This window comes from Myotis nattereri, assembly GCF_964212035.1.
Source record: "Myotis nattereri genome assembly, chromosome: 19".
Lineage (NCBI taxonomy): Eukaryota > Metazoa > Chordata > Mammalia > Chiroptera > Vespertilionidae > Myotis > Myotis nattereri.
The window spans coordinates 1,090,765-1,103,117 of NC_138095.1; the positions used below are offsets into that span (position 1 = coordinate 1,090,765).

The following is a 12,353-nucleotide window of genomic DNA, read 5'->3' on the forward strand; positions in this document are numbered from 1 at the left end:
TTTCCCCCTTAATTTTCACCCGAGGTTATTTTTCCACTGATTTTTAGGGAGAGTGAAAAAGAGAGGGAGAGACAGAGAGAAACATGGATGTGAGAGAAACACATTGATTGGTTGCCTCCTGCATGAGCCCCCACCAGGGCCCGGGGCAGGGAGGAGCCTGCAACCGAGGTTTGTACCCTTGACGGGAATCGAACCCGGGACCCTTCGGTCCACAGGCCAGCGCTCTACCCACGGAGCCACCCAGGCCAGGCTCCCCTGCCTTTCCTTTGGTTCTGCGGGCGTTCCTGGCAGCACGGAGAGCACCGGTCGCCCATCCTGATGGGCCGTCACATGGACACTATGAAGCAAGTGACCAGGGGAACAAAGGACACTGACGCCTTCCTTCCACTCGGACTCGGGCTTCTTTCCAGCACCCTCCTTTTAGGCGCCAGCTGTTTATCAGCAGGTGGCCCTTGGCTCAGCTGTGACCTCTCATTGCCTCTGGGGCATGAGTAGCATTTGTTAGAAAAGAGGGATCTATCTTTTCCCCTCAAAGGCCTTTCTCCTGAAGCCGGAGCTGCACCCCCACAATGGGTTTCAAACAGGACCCCGATAGTTCTTAGAAAGGTTCCAGCCCAGCTCTTTCCTCCCAAAGCAGGGGGACGGGGTGATGGGTTGGTGCGATGGCCAGAAGCTGGGGGGCAGGGAGGGGCCATGCGGTGTGGGGGGTGGGGAGGGGGACAGGATGCCTGGAGGAAGGAGGAACTAGAGCTCTGTGATCCCTACTTTGGGGAGACTGTGGCTTGAAGTGGGGAGCATGGGCTGTAGAATCAGACTGCACTGGTTTAAATCCGGGCTCAACTACTGGCTCGCTGTGCGCAGGAGACGGCCACCAGGCGTGTGACCGGAGGCGGTGCAGGCAAGTGCGCAGCACCGCACACAATAGCATCTGCTGTTGGCTTTGTTCTCTCCCCCTCACCTCTGAGCAGCCCCAGCCCGGGTGCCCATCTCCCGCCCACCCCCCCACCCCCCTTCCCCACCCCCCCCCTCCTCTCTTCTCCTTCAGAGGCCAGCCCTCCCTGCCGGGCAGCAGCCTGTGTTTCCAGGACTCCTTTCGGTGGCCTGTGTGTCAGTGTGCCTCCTGGGCACCCCTTGTGATTAGCTAGTCCCCTCTTCCCAGTTCTGGGCTTGATACATCTGACAGCTTTGAGCCACGCAAAGCCAGGTCCTGCCCAACCTTGTGGGCCGAGTCTCCCGAGGCTGGTAGCCCAGGGCTGTCTGGTGGCTCCAAGGCCCTGACAACATCCCCAACCTCACGCCTGCCGCCCTGTGACAGGAACTCTGCTTCAGGAGGTGAGAGGTCCTGGTGCTGACGCTCTTGGTGCCGGAAAGTAGCCCTACAATGTACGTTGTGCCTTCTCTTAGCCGTAGATGAACTTCAAAAGGCCCTGCAGGAGCCACCATGGTGACCCCTGGGCAGGGAGGGAGTGTCTGCCAAGGCGCAGTGGCAATTTCAGAATCAAAGGTTATGACGTGCAAAGAGACGGAATACGCTGGAGTCCAGACTTCACCTCACTTGCTGGTTGAGAGCAAGGCTGGCGATGGGCAGGCTCACAGGGGCCTGACTTAACAACAAGCCTGGACACTGCGGAGACACGGCAGGAAAACACTCCCGTTTCTGTCTGGTCCACATGAAAAACCACACAGACTTTCACTGAGTGGGTCTATTGAGAGTGAGGGTCCTTCATCACGCTTCCTCGAATCCACATCTGATTCCTCCCCCTCTGCCCCTCATCATCATTGCCTCAGGCTTCCCCTCCCCCTCCACAGCCCACAGATCTGACACAGTCAAGACTGTTAGGTCCTCAGCCTGGTCCTCCCTCCTCTCCGTATCTCGTCTCCACCTCAGCCTCCTTGTGCAGGGAGCTGCACAGGCCCGTTCTCTGCCCCGGATATCTGTGTCTCCTGGAGCCACTGGACCAGGCTCCCACCCCTTTTCCTCCGGACGCTGCCTGGCTGGGCTCTGGGAGACGGACATCAGCCATCCACACTGTCTCCCTGGAAACCCGAGGATGCTGACTGTTGGGGCCTGTCCTGGGGAGGTACAGGCAGGTCATGTTTGGTTGCATGGCTGCTCCTTCCTTACCAGCCCCCAGGCTTCTGGCTGGCTCCATGGCCACGACCTCAGGTGACGGGAGCTGCCTCTGGTGAGGGCTGGTCTCCCTCCATCGCTCTCTGAATGCATCAGCTGCACGAGGGGCAGGGGAGGAGGAGGAGGGCATAGGAGGCGTCACTCAACAAACATGCCTTGCTCCCTTCTCAAATCACACCAGCGTCTTGATGCATAAGATGGACTCAGAAAGGCACTGAATTGTGTGCTTAGACATCATCTGGTTCAGCCTCCTCATTTTCCAGACGGGGAAGCGGAAACTCGGGGTCTTCCCAGGAGACAGCTCACCCTCACACCTGAGAAGGGACATAACCCAGTACCTCTGCTTGGGCTTGCCATGAGTGGCTGCAAAGGCAGAGGGAGGTCGGATGAGGTTGGAGGTGTAGCTGGTGTCAGGTAAGGCCTCCAGGCTAGAGCGGGAGTGTTGGGTGGGTGACCAGAAGGGAGGGGAGCATTTATGCAGAAGGCAAGATAGCATGTGCAAAGGCTCGAGGCCTAAGAAAAACAGCACAGGGGGTGGGCTGAAGCAGGGCGTTTCCTGGGGGGCCTGGCGGGGACCGGTGGGAGAGGGTAGGGGCCAGCAGTCAGAGCTTAGCTGCAGAGTCAGCTGCTCCAAGACCCTAACCCTGGCTCCCCCAGCAGTGACTGCGTCTCCCAGGCCCGACCTCTCAGCATCTGTAACAGAAATGATGAGTCCCATTCCCTAGGCTGTGGTGAGGATTAGAGGAGATGACGCATTTAGAGACCTGAGCAGCCTTGTCCCAGGTGCACTCAGTCATGCCACCACCGGTAGTAACAGCACAGTCAGTGTAAGACTCCTCCCCGGGCGACTGTCAGGGTCTGGGGTGCAGGTGTCTCCTTGGAAGCGCCTCTGCCCTGTACAGGGTGCTGCCGCACAGGGTGGGCTGGGGCCAGGCTGAAGGCTTTGATGACATGCTGTTGGTGACAGGACGTTCGGGTGGGACAGCAGAGACCTGCGGTGCCACTTCCATACCCCCTGCTGGGCTCGGAGGCCACAAAGCCCATCCAACCAGAGCCTTGTCCCCTCCTGCAGGCTGGGCACTGGGAGGGTATGGCTCTTGGTGTTGATTGAGGCCATTGTGTGCCTTGCTGGTGACAGTCAGGATTCTCATGTGCACAGCTTGCAGCACAACCATGCACAGGAGAGGACTCACGTACCCCCCCCTCCCCCCATCAGCCCCTGAAGTGCCTGAGTCCTCCTGGTCCCTCTGCCCCCAGAACGGCCAGTGCCCGAGGCAGACCGGTTAACCACAGGGCTCGGAGCAGCTGGGGGGCCGCTATCTGGGGTGCCTAGCTCCCCCTCCCTGTGCCTCTGCATCACCGCAGACCCTGCCCTCCCTGGAAAGACTTGGAAGAAAGTTAAGTGTCCATGAGTCCTTCCAGTTCAGCCAAGTTTCCGAGGGCCTTGGAAGCGAGGCCGGCAACAGGTGGAGCAAAGCAGTGCCCCTTGCTGCAGCCCCCATTGTGTCTCCCATCCCAGCAGCCGCTCCTGCAGTTGCTTCCAGTTCCTCTCACCAAGGTCACTCGCGTTTCTGGTTCCCTCCCTGCCCCTGGGCTCAGCGTCCTCAGGGAGGGATGGCAGGGCCTGCGGACCGGACTGGCCCAGGGTTCTCCCTAAAAGGCCTGTTCCTCTTGAGCATGGCCTCCTCCACAGGGAATGAAGGGAAATTCCCGGGCCAGCAGGCCACAGGGCTGCCGGGGAGGCACTCACTGCTCACGGGGCTCATCGGTCACGTCCCTCAGGCGAGCAGCACCTGGTAAGCACTGGCTCCTGCCCCACTCCAGTGAGGGAGGTGGGGTTAGACAGAATGGCAGGCACAGGCCACCAGAGCCTGAGGCTGGATGTTGTTAGAATCCCGAAGTTTCTACATGGGAAGGTCATGTGGTGCCTATACCATACATTACATGACATCTCCAGGGGGCTCGGGGCAGAATCTCATACTCAAACAAATGCATCCTTACATTCAATTATCCATGTACTAGAGGCCCGGTGCACAAAATTTGTGCGGGGGGGGGGGGGTGGTCCCTCAGCCCAGCCTGTACCCTCTCCAATCCGGGACCCCTCGGAGGATGTCTAACTGCCAGTTTGTGGGATCGGGCCTAAACCGGTAGTCAGACATCCCTCTTGCAATCCAGGACCACTGGCTCCTAACTGCTCGCTTGTCTGCCTGCCTGATCGCCCTTAACCGCTTCTGTTTGCCAGCCTGATTGCCCCCTAACTGGTGGCCTGATCACCCCTAACTGCCCCTCCCTGCTGGCCTGATCACCCCTAACTGCCCTTCCCTGCTGGCCTGATCACCCCTAACTGCCCTTCCCTGCTGGCCTGATCACCCCTAACTGCCTCTGCCTAGGCCCCTGTCACCATGGCTTTGTGATGAAGGATGTCCAGAAGATTTCCGATCTAATTAGCATATTACCCTTTTATTAGTATAAATTATAAATGGCTTCACATCTGTCTTTGTTGATCGGATTTTGCCACTAAATGGGTTTAATGAAAATCATCCAGTTTCAGAGCCTTTAAAAAATTTTTTTTATTGTTAAAAGTATTACATATGTCCCCTTATTTCCCCCATTGATTCCCTTTCAGCCTACCCTCACCAATCCCCCCTCCCCACCCCAGGCCCTCACCACCCAAGTGTCTGTGTCCATGGGCCATGCATATATGCACAAGGTCTTTGGTTGATTACCTCCCACCCACCCTCCTCCACCTTCCCTCCGAGATTCCGAACTCTGTTCCATGCTTCCATGTCTCTGGGTCCATTCCGTTCATCAGTTTATTTTGTTACTTAGATTCCACATATGAGTGGGATCCTGTGATACTTGTCTTTCTCTGACTGACTTATTTCACTTAGCATGATACTCTCCAGGCCCCTCCATGCTGTCTCACAGGGTAAGGATCCTTCTTTTTCACAGCTACACAGTATTCCATGGTATAAATGTACCACAGCTTTATCCACTCATCTGTTAATGGGCACTTGGGCTGTTTCCAGATCTTAGCTACTATAAATTGTGCTGTATGCACATGGGGGAGGGGGGGGCATACATTCTTTCTGATCAGTTTCAGAGCCTTTAGTGTTTGGGGGTTGGGAATAAGGGATTGTGGCCTTCTATAAGAATTTGTTTTTAGGAGGAAATTCTCTGTGAGAATGAGCTATCAGGGGGCAGGAACTTGCCAGGAACTCAGAGAACAGGGAGCTGCCCCAGCAGGTGGCTCCGGAGAGGAGCACTGCGCCATGAGCGGAGGGAGGGAGACCTCTGACCCGGCAGGTCTGAGTGGCGGGAGGGTAGTGGGAGTCACTAGGCAGAAGAACAAGCACAGGCCTTGCCCACCATAGTCTGGACTCCTACTCAGAAAAGAGTTTTCAAATGAATAAATTAAAATAGATAGGATGATCAAGGAAGTGGTAATGCAATTAAAATATTTTAACAGTGCAATATTAATATATGTGCTTTATTAGTATATTGAGTAGCCAAGCCTCGTAGCAGGTCTAACTGCTAGTGTAATTTGGAATTAATTATGAATATAAATTACACCTCAAGCTGTCTGCAGCACTGTAACGTGGTGTGAAAACACTGTGATGTCTGTTGGCGACCAAGACACCGGGGCTATTGCTAGACTGCGTTTGCCTAAATTCAATGTTAAAAGGAGTGCCGAACTTCAGTTAGGGTTCACAGGCCACTGTTCTTCACCCAGACCCCAGGCACCAGGCTAGCAACCCCTGGTCTAGTCAGAAAGAAACACTGACAGGCTCAGGTGGGCAGGACGGGGCATGTTCTGGGTGCGAGGAGCGAAGGGAGGAGGCGCGATGGAGAGAGGCTGAGGCTACATGACGTCCCTTCGAGTTTACTGGCTCATCCAAAGATAGCATTTACAATTACATCTTGTTTTTTATAATGACATGATCTAAAAGGAACACGTGCTCATTATAGAGAGTAGAGAAAACGGGGGAAAAAATCATTGTGTCCGCTGCCACATCCCAGTTAGTCACTACGGCCCAGGCAAGGCTGGCGAGACGGTGGCTGGGGCATTACCCAGAGGGCAGGGGAGAGTGCATGAATATGCTCTGCCCTCACGTGTCTGTCACTTTTCTCATTAGTGACATGAAGGTGATGGTAATAGTACCTATCTCACGGGTGGTTTTGAGAAATAAGTCAATTCATAAACGTGCTTACCATGGGCCATAATTAGCATTCAACAAATGGAGACTTTTGTCACATCGTCCAGTCATTTCCCAGTGCAGAACTATTTTCTGCACTTGCTTAGCTATAGCCTTTATATATCCATATATATCCACGAGTGGCCTGGTGCATGAAATTTGTGCATGGGGAGGGTGTCCCTCAGCCCACCCTGCAACCTCTCCAATCTGAGACCCCTCGGGGGATGTCTGACTGCTGGTTAAACTGGCAGTCGGACATCCCTCTCACAATCCGGGACCACTGGCTCCTAACCACTCACCTGCCTGCCTGCCTGATTGCCCCTAACCACTCTGCCTGCCAGCCTGATCACTCCTAACTGCCCCCTCCACCAGTCTGCCCACCCCCAACTGCACCCCCCTGCTGGCCTGCTCACACCCAACTGCCCCCCCCTGCCAGTCTGCTCACTCCCAACTGCCCCCCCCCACTGGCCTGATTGCCCCCAACTTCCCCCCTTGCTGTCCTGATCACTCCTAACCATCTCTGCCTTGGCCCCGCCACCATGGCTTTGTCCGGAAGGACATCAGGAAGGTCTCCCAGTCTAATTAGCATATTACCCTTTTATTAGTATAGATACGTATAATTTTATTCCCTGCTTTTTCTCTTAATTTTAATATATAAAGATTTAAGTACTATTATAAACTGTTGATAAGCATTTTAAATGCCTAAACAATACTCCCTTTGTGTATGTGACCCAGACTCTAGATAACTATTCCCTTATGACTAGACATTCAGTTTATTTCCAGTTTCCCACGGAGCTGGGATGGGCGCCGTGGCTTTAGTGCAGCTGTGGGCGTGTGTGGCAGGAGCACAGGGCTATGCTTTGGGATCACTACATGCCTCAGTTTGGAGGACAGGCTGGAAGTGAAGGATCCTGGAGACAGAAGCCTGTGAGGAGGCAGACCTGCAAGAGTGCCGTGGGAGTGGGGAGGAGGGAATGGCAGGGCAAGGTCAAGTGGCCAAAGCCTGGCCCCTGATTGGTATAGCAGTGAATAGAGCCGCTGAGCATCAAGGGTGACTGTGGTTCTGAGCTTGGGGAGCTAAGAGAAGGGAGTGCAATGGTTAAGCACATGGGCTTTGGTGCTAGATGGATCTCCAGGTTCAAGCCCAGCTCTACCGCATTACCTGTGTGATCTTGAACAAGTTCCTGAAACTTTGTAAGCCTCAGTTTCTCCATCTGTAAAGTGGGGAGAACAATGAATATTCATCCTAAAAGTATGAAAATCAAATCCGATGATATATGGCAACTATACAGCAAATGTGATATAGTGGGCAGAATAAGATCAGGGTAGCATGTCAGCACCGCTCTAAGAACGTTGCATGTACTAACTCATTTATTCCCACAACAAGCCCAGGGGGGAGGTGCTGCTAGCCTTTCAGTTCCCGAGATGAGGAAGCAGGCCCAGAGAGGGGCAGCAACTCGCTGTAGGTCTCACAGGCAGAGACAGAGCCCAGACTTACCCAGACAGTCTGGCCTCAGAGTTCGTGCTCTTAATGACCGTGCATGCTGCCTCTCCGTGTGCACATCCCTCCGCTGACATCCAGCAGGTGGTTGGAACTTGGCTTTGTAACCCAGGGTGTCAGTCAGAGTGAAGGACTACCTGCACAGAGATATGAGCAGACGCCTCAGGCCAGGGTGAGATTGCCCAGGGCAGAGAGACCTGGACGACCTCTGACTTGAGCAGGTGGTGGAAGGGAGAGGAGCCAGCAATGAAAGTGAGAAAGAGCACTCGCAGCAGTGGGTGAGAAGGAAGATTGGAAGGTGTGTGGGAACCCAGAGGTCGTGGTGACCTTGGAGCAGTAGACCCGGAGGCCGAGGTGGGATGGGGACCACACCTACAGGGCGTGTAGAGGGGGTGAGGTGGTGATTGGGTGACTGAGAGAGCGGAATGTGCCCCGGGTGGCTTCATCAGACTTGCACTCCAGTGCTGGCTCTGACCTCTCTCAGGTGTGTGACCGTAGGGGGGTCACTGAGCGTCGCTACGATGCTGTTCCTCACGGGTAAGATCAGAAATGAGGACCCGCTGCAGCTGCTGTCGGGCTTTGAGGGCCGATGAACGTGGACCATCTAGCAGGCTGAGGTCGCCTGAGCAACAGCTGAACTGCAGCACATTCTTCAAAGGTGCGGTCCGGTCATGCCGTGGGCCCCCAGGTCGGTGGTCTGTGCTGTTGCAGGACCCCCTGGGAGGACCTTGCAGATCTGTCATCTGCTGAATGCGGTGCTGGGAGTGAGCCCTGGGGCTCCCCCTCCCCACCTGCGCCCCCCAGGCCTCCGCTGGCTGTGTGGCCCTGATTAGGATGCTGCCCTCAGAGGAAGAGACCTGGTTGCAGGTGTGGCTTTGCAGCTGATGCCACAGGAGCCGCCTGCTGCCCCTCCACCCCAGGTCACAACGTGGGCAGTGGCTCCCCTTGACTGTGGTGCGAGGTGGAGGGACAGGTGCCAGGATCAAGCTTTGCATTTAGGGGAAGGATGTGGGACGGGGCCTCGGCGCCCGCCGATGGAGGAGGGTGGCTGCTGGGTTCTGGCATCATAGTGCGCCCTGAGAATTAGCTCCCGTTTTCTCTGTCTGTTTCCCCTCCTCTCCCCTCCTTCCTTTCTCAGGCTCCCACCGTGTGAAGTCTCAGATTCTCTCCTCCTTTTCTGACTGCATGTCCCACCCATTTGTGCGCTCACTCGTGAACATGCGCTGGCACCTGCCCTTAGGGTTTGAGTCTGATGAGAGGAGGGAGACATCTGAACAGCAACCCAAGTGCAGTCAGGGCGGGGGGGGGGGGGGGGGGAGGGCGTGCAGTTCTCACCATCAGCCTGTCCTTTGCTGGTAGTCAGAGGACTTAACACACCGATTGGTGTGGCCATGTGTCGCCACAGCCTGGGCCACTTCCTCACTTAATACCACCCATAAGCGGCATCAACGTCCTGGAGCCAAGCCGTCCAGGGGGCAGGCGGGCAGGCAGCAGGGGTGGAAGGTGAGGGGCAGCGGGAAGTGGGGAGTTTGGAGGTCAAGCCCAGCAGCGCACTGGCCGCACCCTGATGAGTTTCTTTTCCTTGTTTCCTTCCTGCCCCTGCTCTTCCCCTGCTGCCGCCTCAGTGTGTCAGATCCTCCCCAAGGGCGTGGTCGCCGTCCTGGGACCGTCCTCCAGCCCGGCCTCCAGCTCCATCATCAGCAACATCTGTGGGGAGAAGGAGGTGAGTGCTGGGCAGACTGGGGCGACTGCAGGCTGCAGCCCCTGCCCAGATGCCGTGGACTCAGAGGCCAGAGGCCCGCGGGTGCCGTTTGTGCCACTAATAACAAGAATGTAAACGCAGATCAGGAGTGTCCTTCGCAGGACGGGAGCCTGTTCCAGGCTGTTTGGATGGAGGGGACTGGAGCAGGTTTCACACAGGATTTCAAAGACGCCTTTGGGTCTATGGTGGGGCTGGGGGAAGGGGTAGAGGGGGGATTGGGGCTGGGGTGGGTGGGGGTGGGGACCAGAAGGCAGAAGTCTGACTCCACGTGACAGAACCTGTTATGTATTTAGACATTGGGACTCTGGGGAAGTGGCGTTGCTACATTTGATGGTAAAATAGTTTGAAAACTTGTTTTATAAGTTCTCTAGAAAGGATTCTATTTTGCTTTCTACCTCCTTCACCAAGTCCAGTGTTCACTCGTCCATCGGCAGTGGGCAGTGCCGCCTCTGCCTGGAGTCTCTCCCCTTCAGAGTGCTGAGCCGTTTCCTGTAGTCCTAGTTCCATGGGGGATGAGGATGCTGGCGAGGCCGAGCAACAGCCAGCTCCTGATGTCAGCTCTCTCCCTCCGTCCCTAGAGAAACAAGCTGTGACGTTCAGCGATTCTGCCTGTTGCTGGAATCATTCTCAGGTCTTCCCAGAATCAACCACTTCTTTCCCTTCAAGCGTATCCCTGGGAGACAGTGGCAAAGCGACCGGAGTCCTCTCTCTGCCCTAAGCGCCTCTAGCCAGGCCCTTCAGGGCCGGAAGGAGCTGGGGAGGGGCAGAAAGAGGACTGGAAAGCGGGGACCAATCTTCCTCCTGTCCTAGGGACTGGAGGCTCCGCCTGGGGCGGCTCTGGCTCTTAGAAATAGGACAGGGCCCACTGCAGGGAGAAACTCCTCCGCGTGCTGTGCAGGGGCCGTGGGGCGCTCGCAGCCTCTGCCCTGGCCCTCGCTGCTCCCTCGATGCCTCCGCTTCTCCGGTGACCAGAAGGCTGTGATCTCCCTCCCAGGACCTGCCCTCCGAATCATCACGCCATGAACGGCCTGCAGGCCTTGTTGCCCCCCCCCCCCCCGGGTCTGCTCTTCCGGGGCCTGGAGCTGCTCTGTAGACTGAGCCCCTCACCTTCCTGCTCCTGCCCAGTCCAGGGACCTGCCCAGCCTCATCCCCTCAGGAGTCCTGAACGATGACTCTCAGCCAGCCCAGGTCTCCCCCGGGGTTCTGCCCCACTGCAGCCCCCAGCGGCTCAGTCCCGGGCCCAGGACCTTGGACCTGGAGTGTAATTTCCATCTTCTTGCTGGGCTCCAAATGACAGCTCGCCTCCAGCTGTTGCGATCCTCCCACATGAGCTTGCCCAAGGACAGCTCCTCACTTTCTCTCTTCTGTTCTCGCCTTTTCTTTTCTTCCCTCCTCTCCCCTTCCTCCCATCCTGTTTTCCTCACGGTCCCATACAGACCTTCCCCTGAGCCCACTCCAGAATGGCTTCCTCCTAGGCCTCGTTGGCTCTTTTATCTCAGCTTCACACACCCCTGACCCTCTGGGCATCGTAGCTCAGAAGTGGCACACACTCCTCATCTGCTCCCCAGCTGCCTGTGCTGCCCGGGCTGGCAGGACAGCACCCTCCTTTGCCTGGCCTTTTTCTTCCAGAGCAGCCTTTGCTCTCCATTCAGATCACGCATGGCTTTTAATGTTTATGAGGTTGAACTGCCTTACCCTGATCCCCCTCAGCTCCAGGGAAAAAAAGTGGAGTTCTCACCAAGGAGCTCATTTCTTTGAGTGCTGCTAGCACCCCCTGGCCCTGACCGCTGCTCTCTGCCTGGCTGCCCTTCCCCTCCTGCTCACCTCCCCTGCTCCCACCTCCACAGATGGAATGTCAGCAGGCGTGGCCAGGCCCACTCTTCCTGGCTCATTAGAGTAGCTGGTGGCTTCCCCAGCGCCCTTCCACCGCTGCCCCTCCCAGACCCCTCAGCCTCGCCTCCTGCACACACAGCTCCAGGAGCTGGGCCGGAGCCGCTGCACTTTGGGAAAAAGGGTACAGGAGGAGAAGGGGCACAGGGGGTGCTTGCTGTGTGAGGCAGTGAGCGCTCCACCCCTCGCTCACAGCATCTCATTTCACGCTCCCGAAGCTCCAAGAGGCACCTCTTGTCACCTCCATTGGAATGAGCTGGGCGGGTGAAGCAGTTTGCCCCAAGCCGCACCACCTGGATGCAACCAAATCTTTAGACTTTAAAACCCATTTGTCCTTCACTTTCCTGAGCCCATGGACTTGAGGGCATTCCTAAGGGTATCATCTCCCGGAGGTGAGTGTGCTGCTCACACACCTTGGCGGCTGGATGTCCATGGATGGCGGCCTCGGCTAGAAACGCCCAAATGTGTCATCCAGGCCCCGCCCCCATGCCTGCCCGGCCTGTGCTTCCATCTCGCTCCTCTGTGACCTTTATCCTTCCAGGGTTCATTCATTTTACACAAATCATATGGGATGCAAAATACAAGCTGGGACACAGCGTTCTTTAGGACACAGCTTCACTCTTCTGAGTCCTGGCTCCTGACTCGCAGAACTCTCCCAGGTCTGCACTTTCAGTCTCTGCTGGAAATAGTGGCTGCCCTGTCAGTTCAAGGGTTAATCCTCATTGAATTCAGACATTTCTCTCCCCATCTCTGCTAGTCCTTCCTCTCCCCTCATCTGGTTTCACGGAGATCTGGCCTCCGGCCGACTTTCCTCAGAAGCTTAAAATGATAGGGTCACCGACTCCTACAAAGACCATCTCAGCACATGGCAGA

General features: G+C 56.2%; 1 protein-coding gene across 1 annotated transcript in view; it reads left to right on the plus strand.

Annotated features, from left to right (window-relative positions):
- Positions 1-12,353, plus strand: part of GRIK4 (glutamate ionotropic receptor kainate type subunit 4) — a 234,074-nt gene that overhangs the window by 115,941 nt on the left and 105,780 nt on the right. The window contains exon 4 of the mRNA XM_081113547.1: positions 9,454-9,551. Coding sequence (XP_080969673.1) covers positions 9,454-9,551 — 98 coding nt within the window. The remainder of the gene's footprint in view (positions 1-9,453; positions 9,552-12,353) is intronic.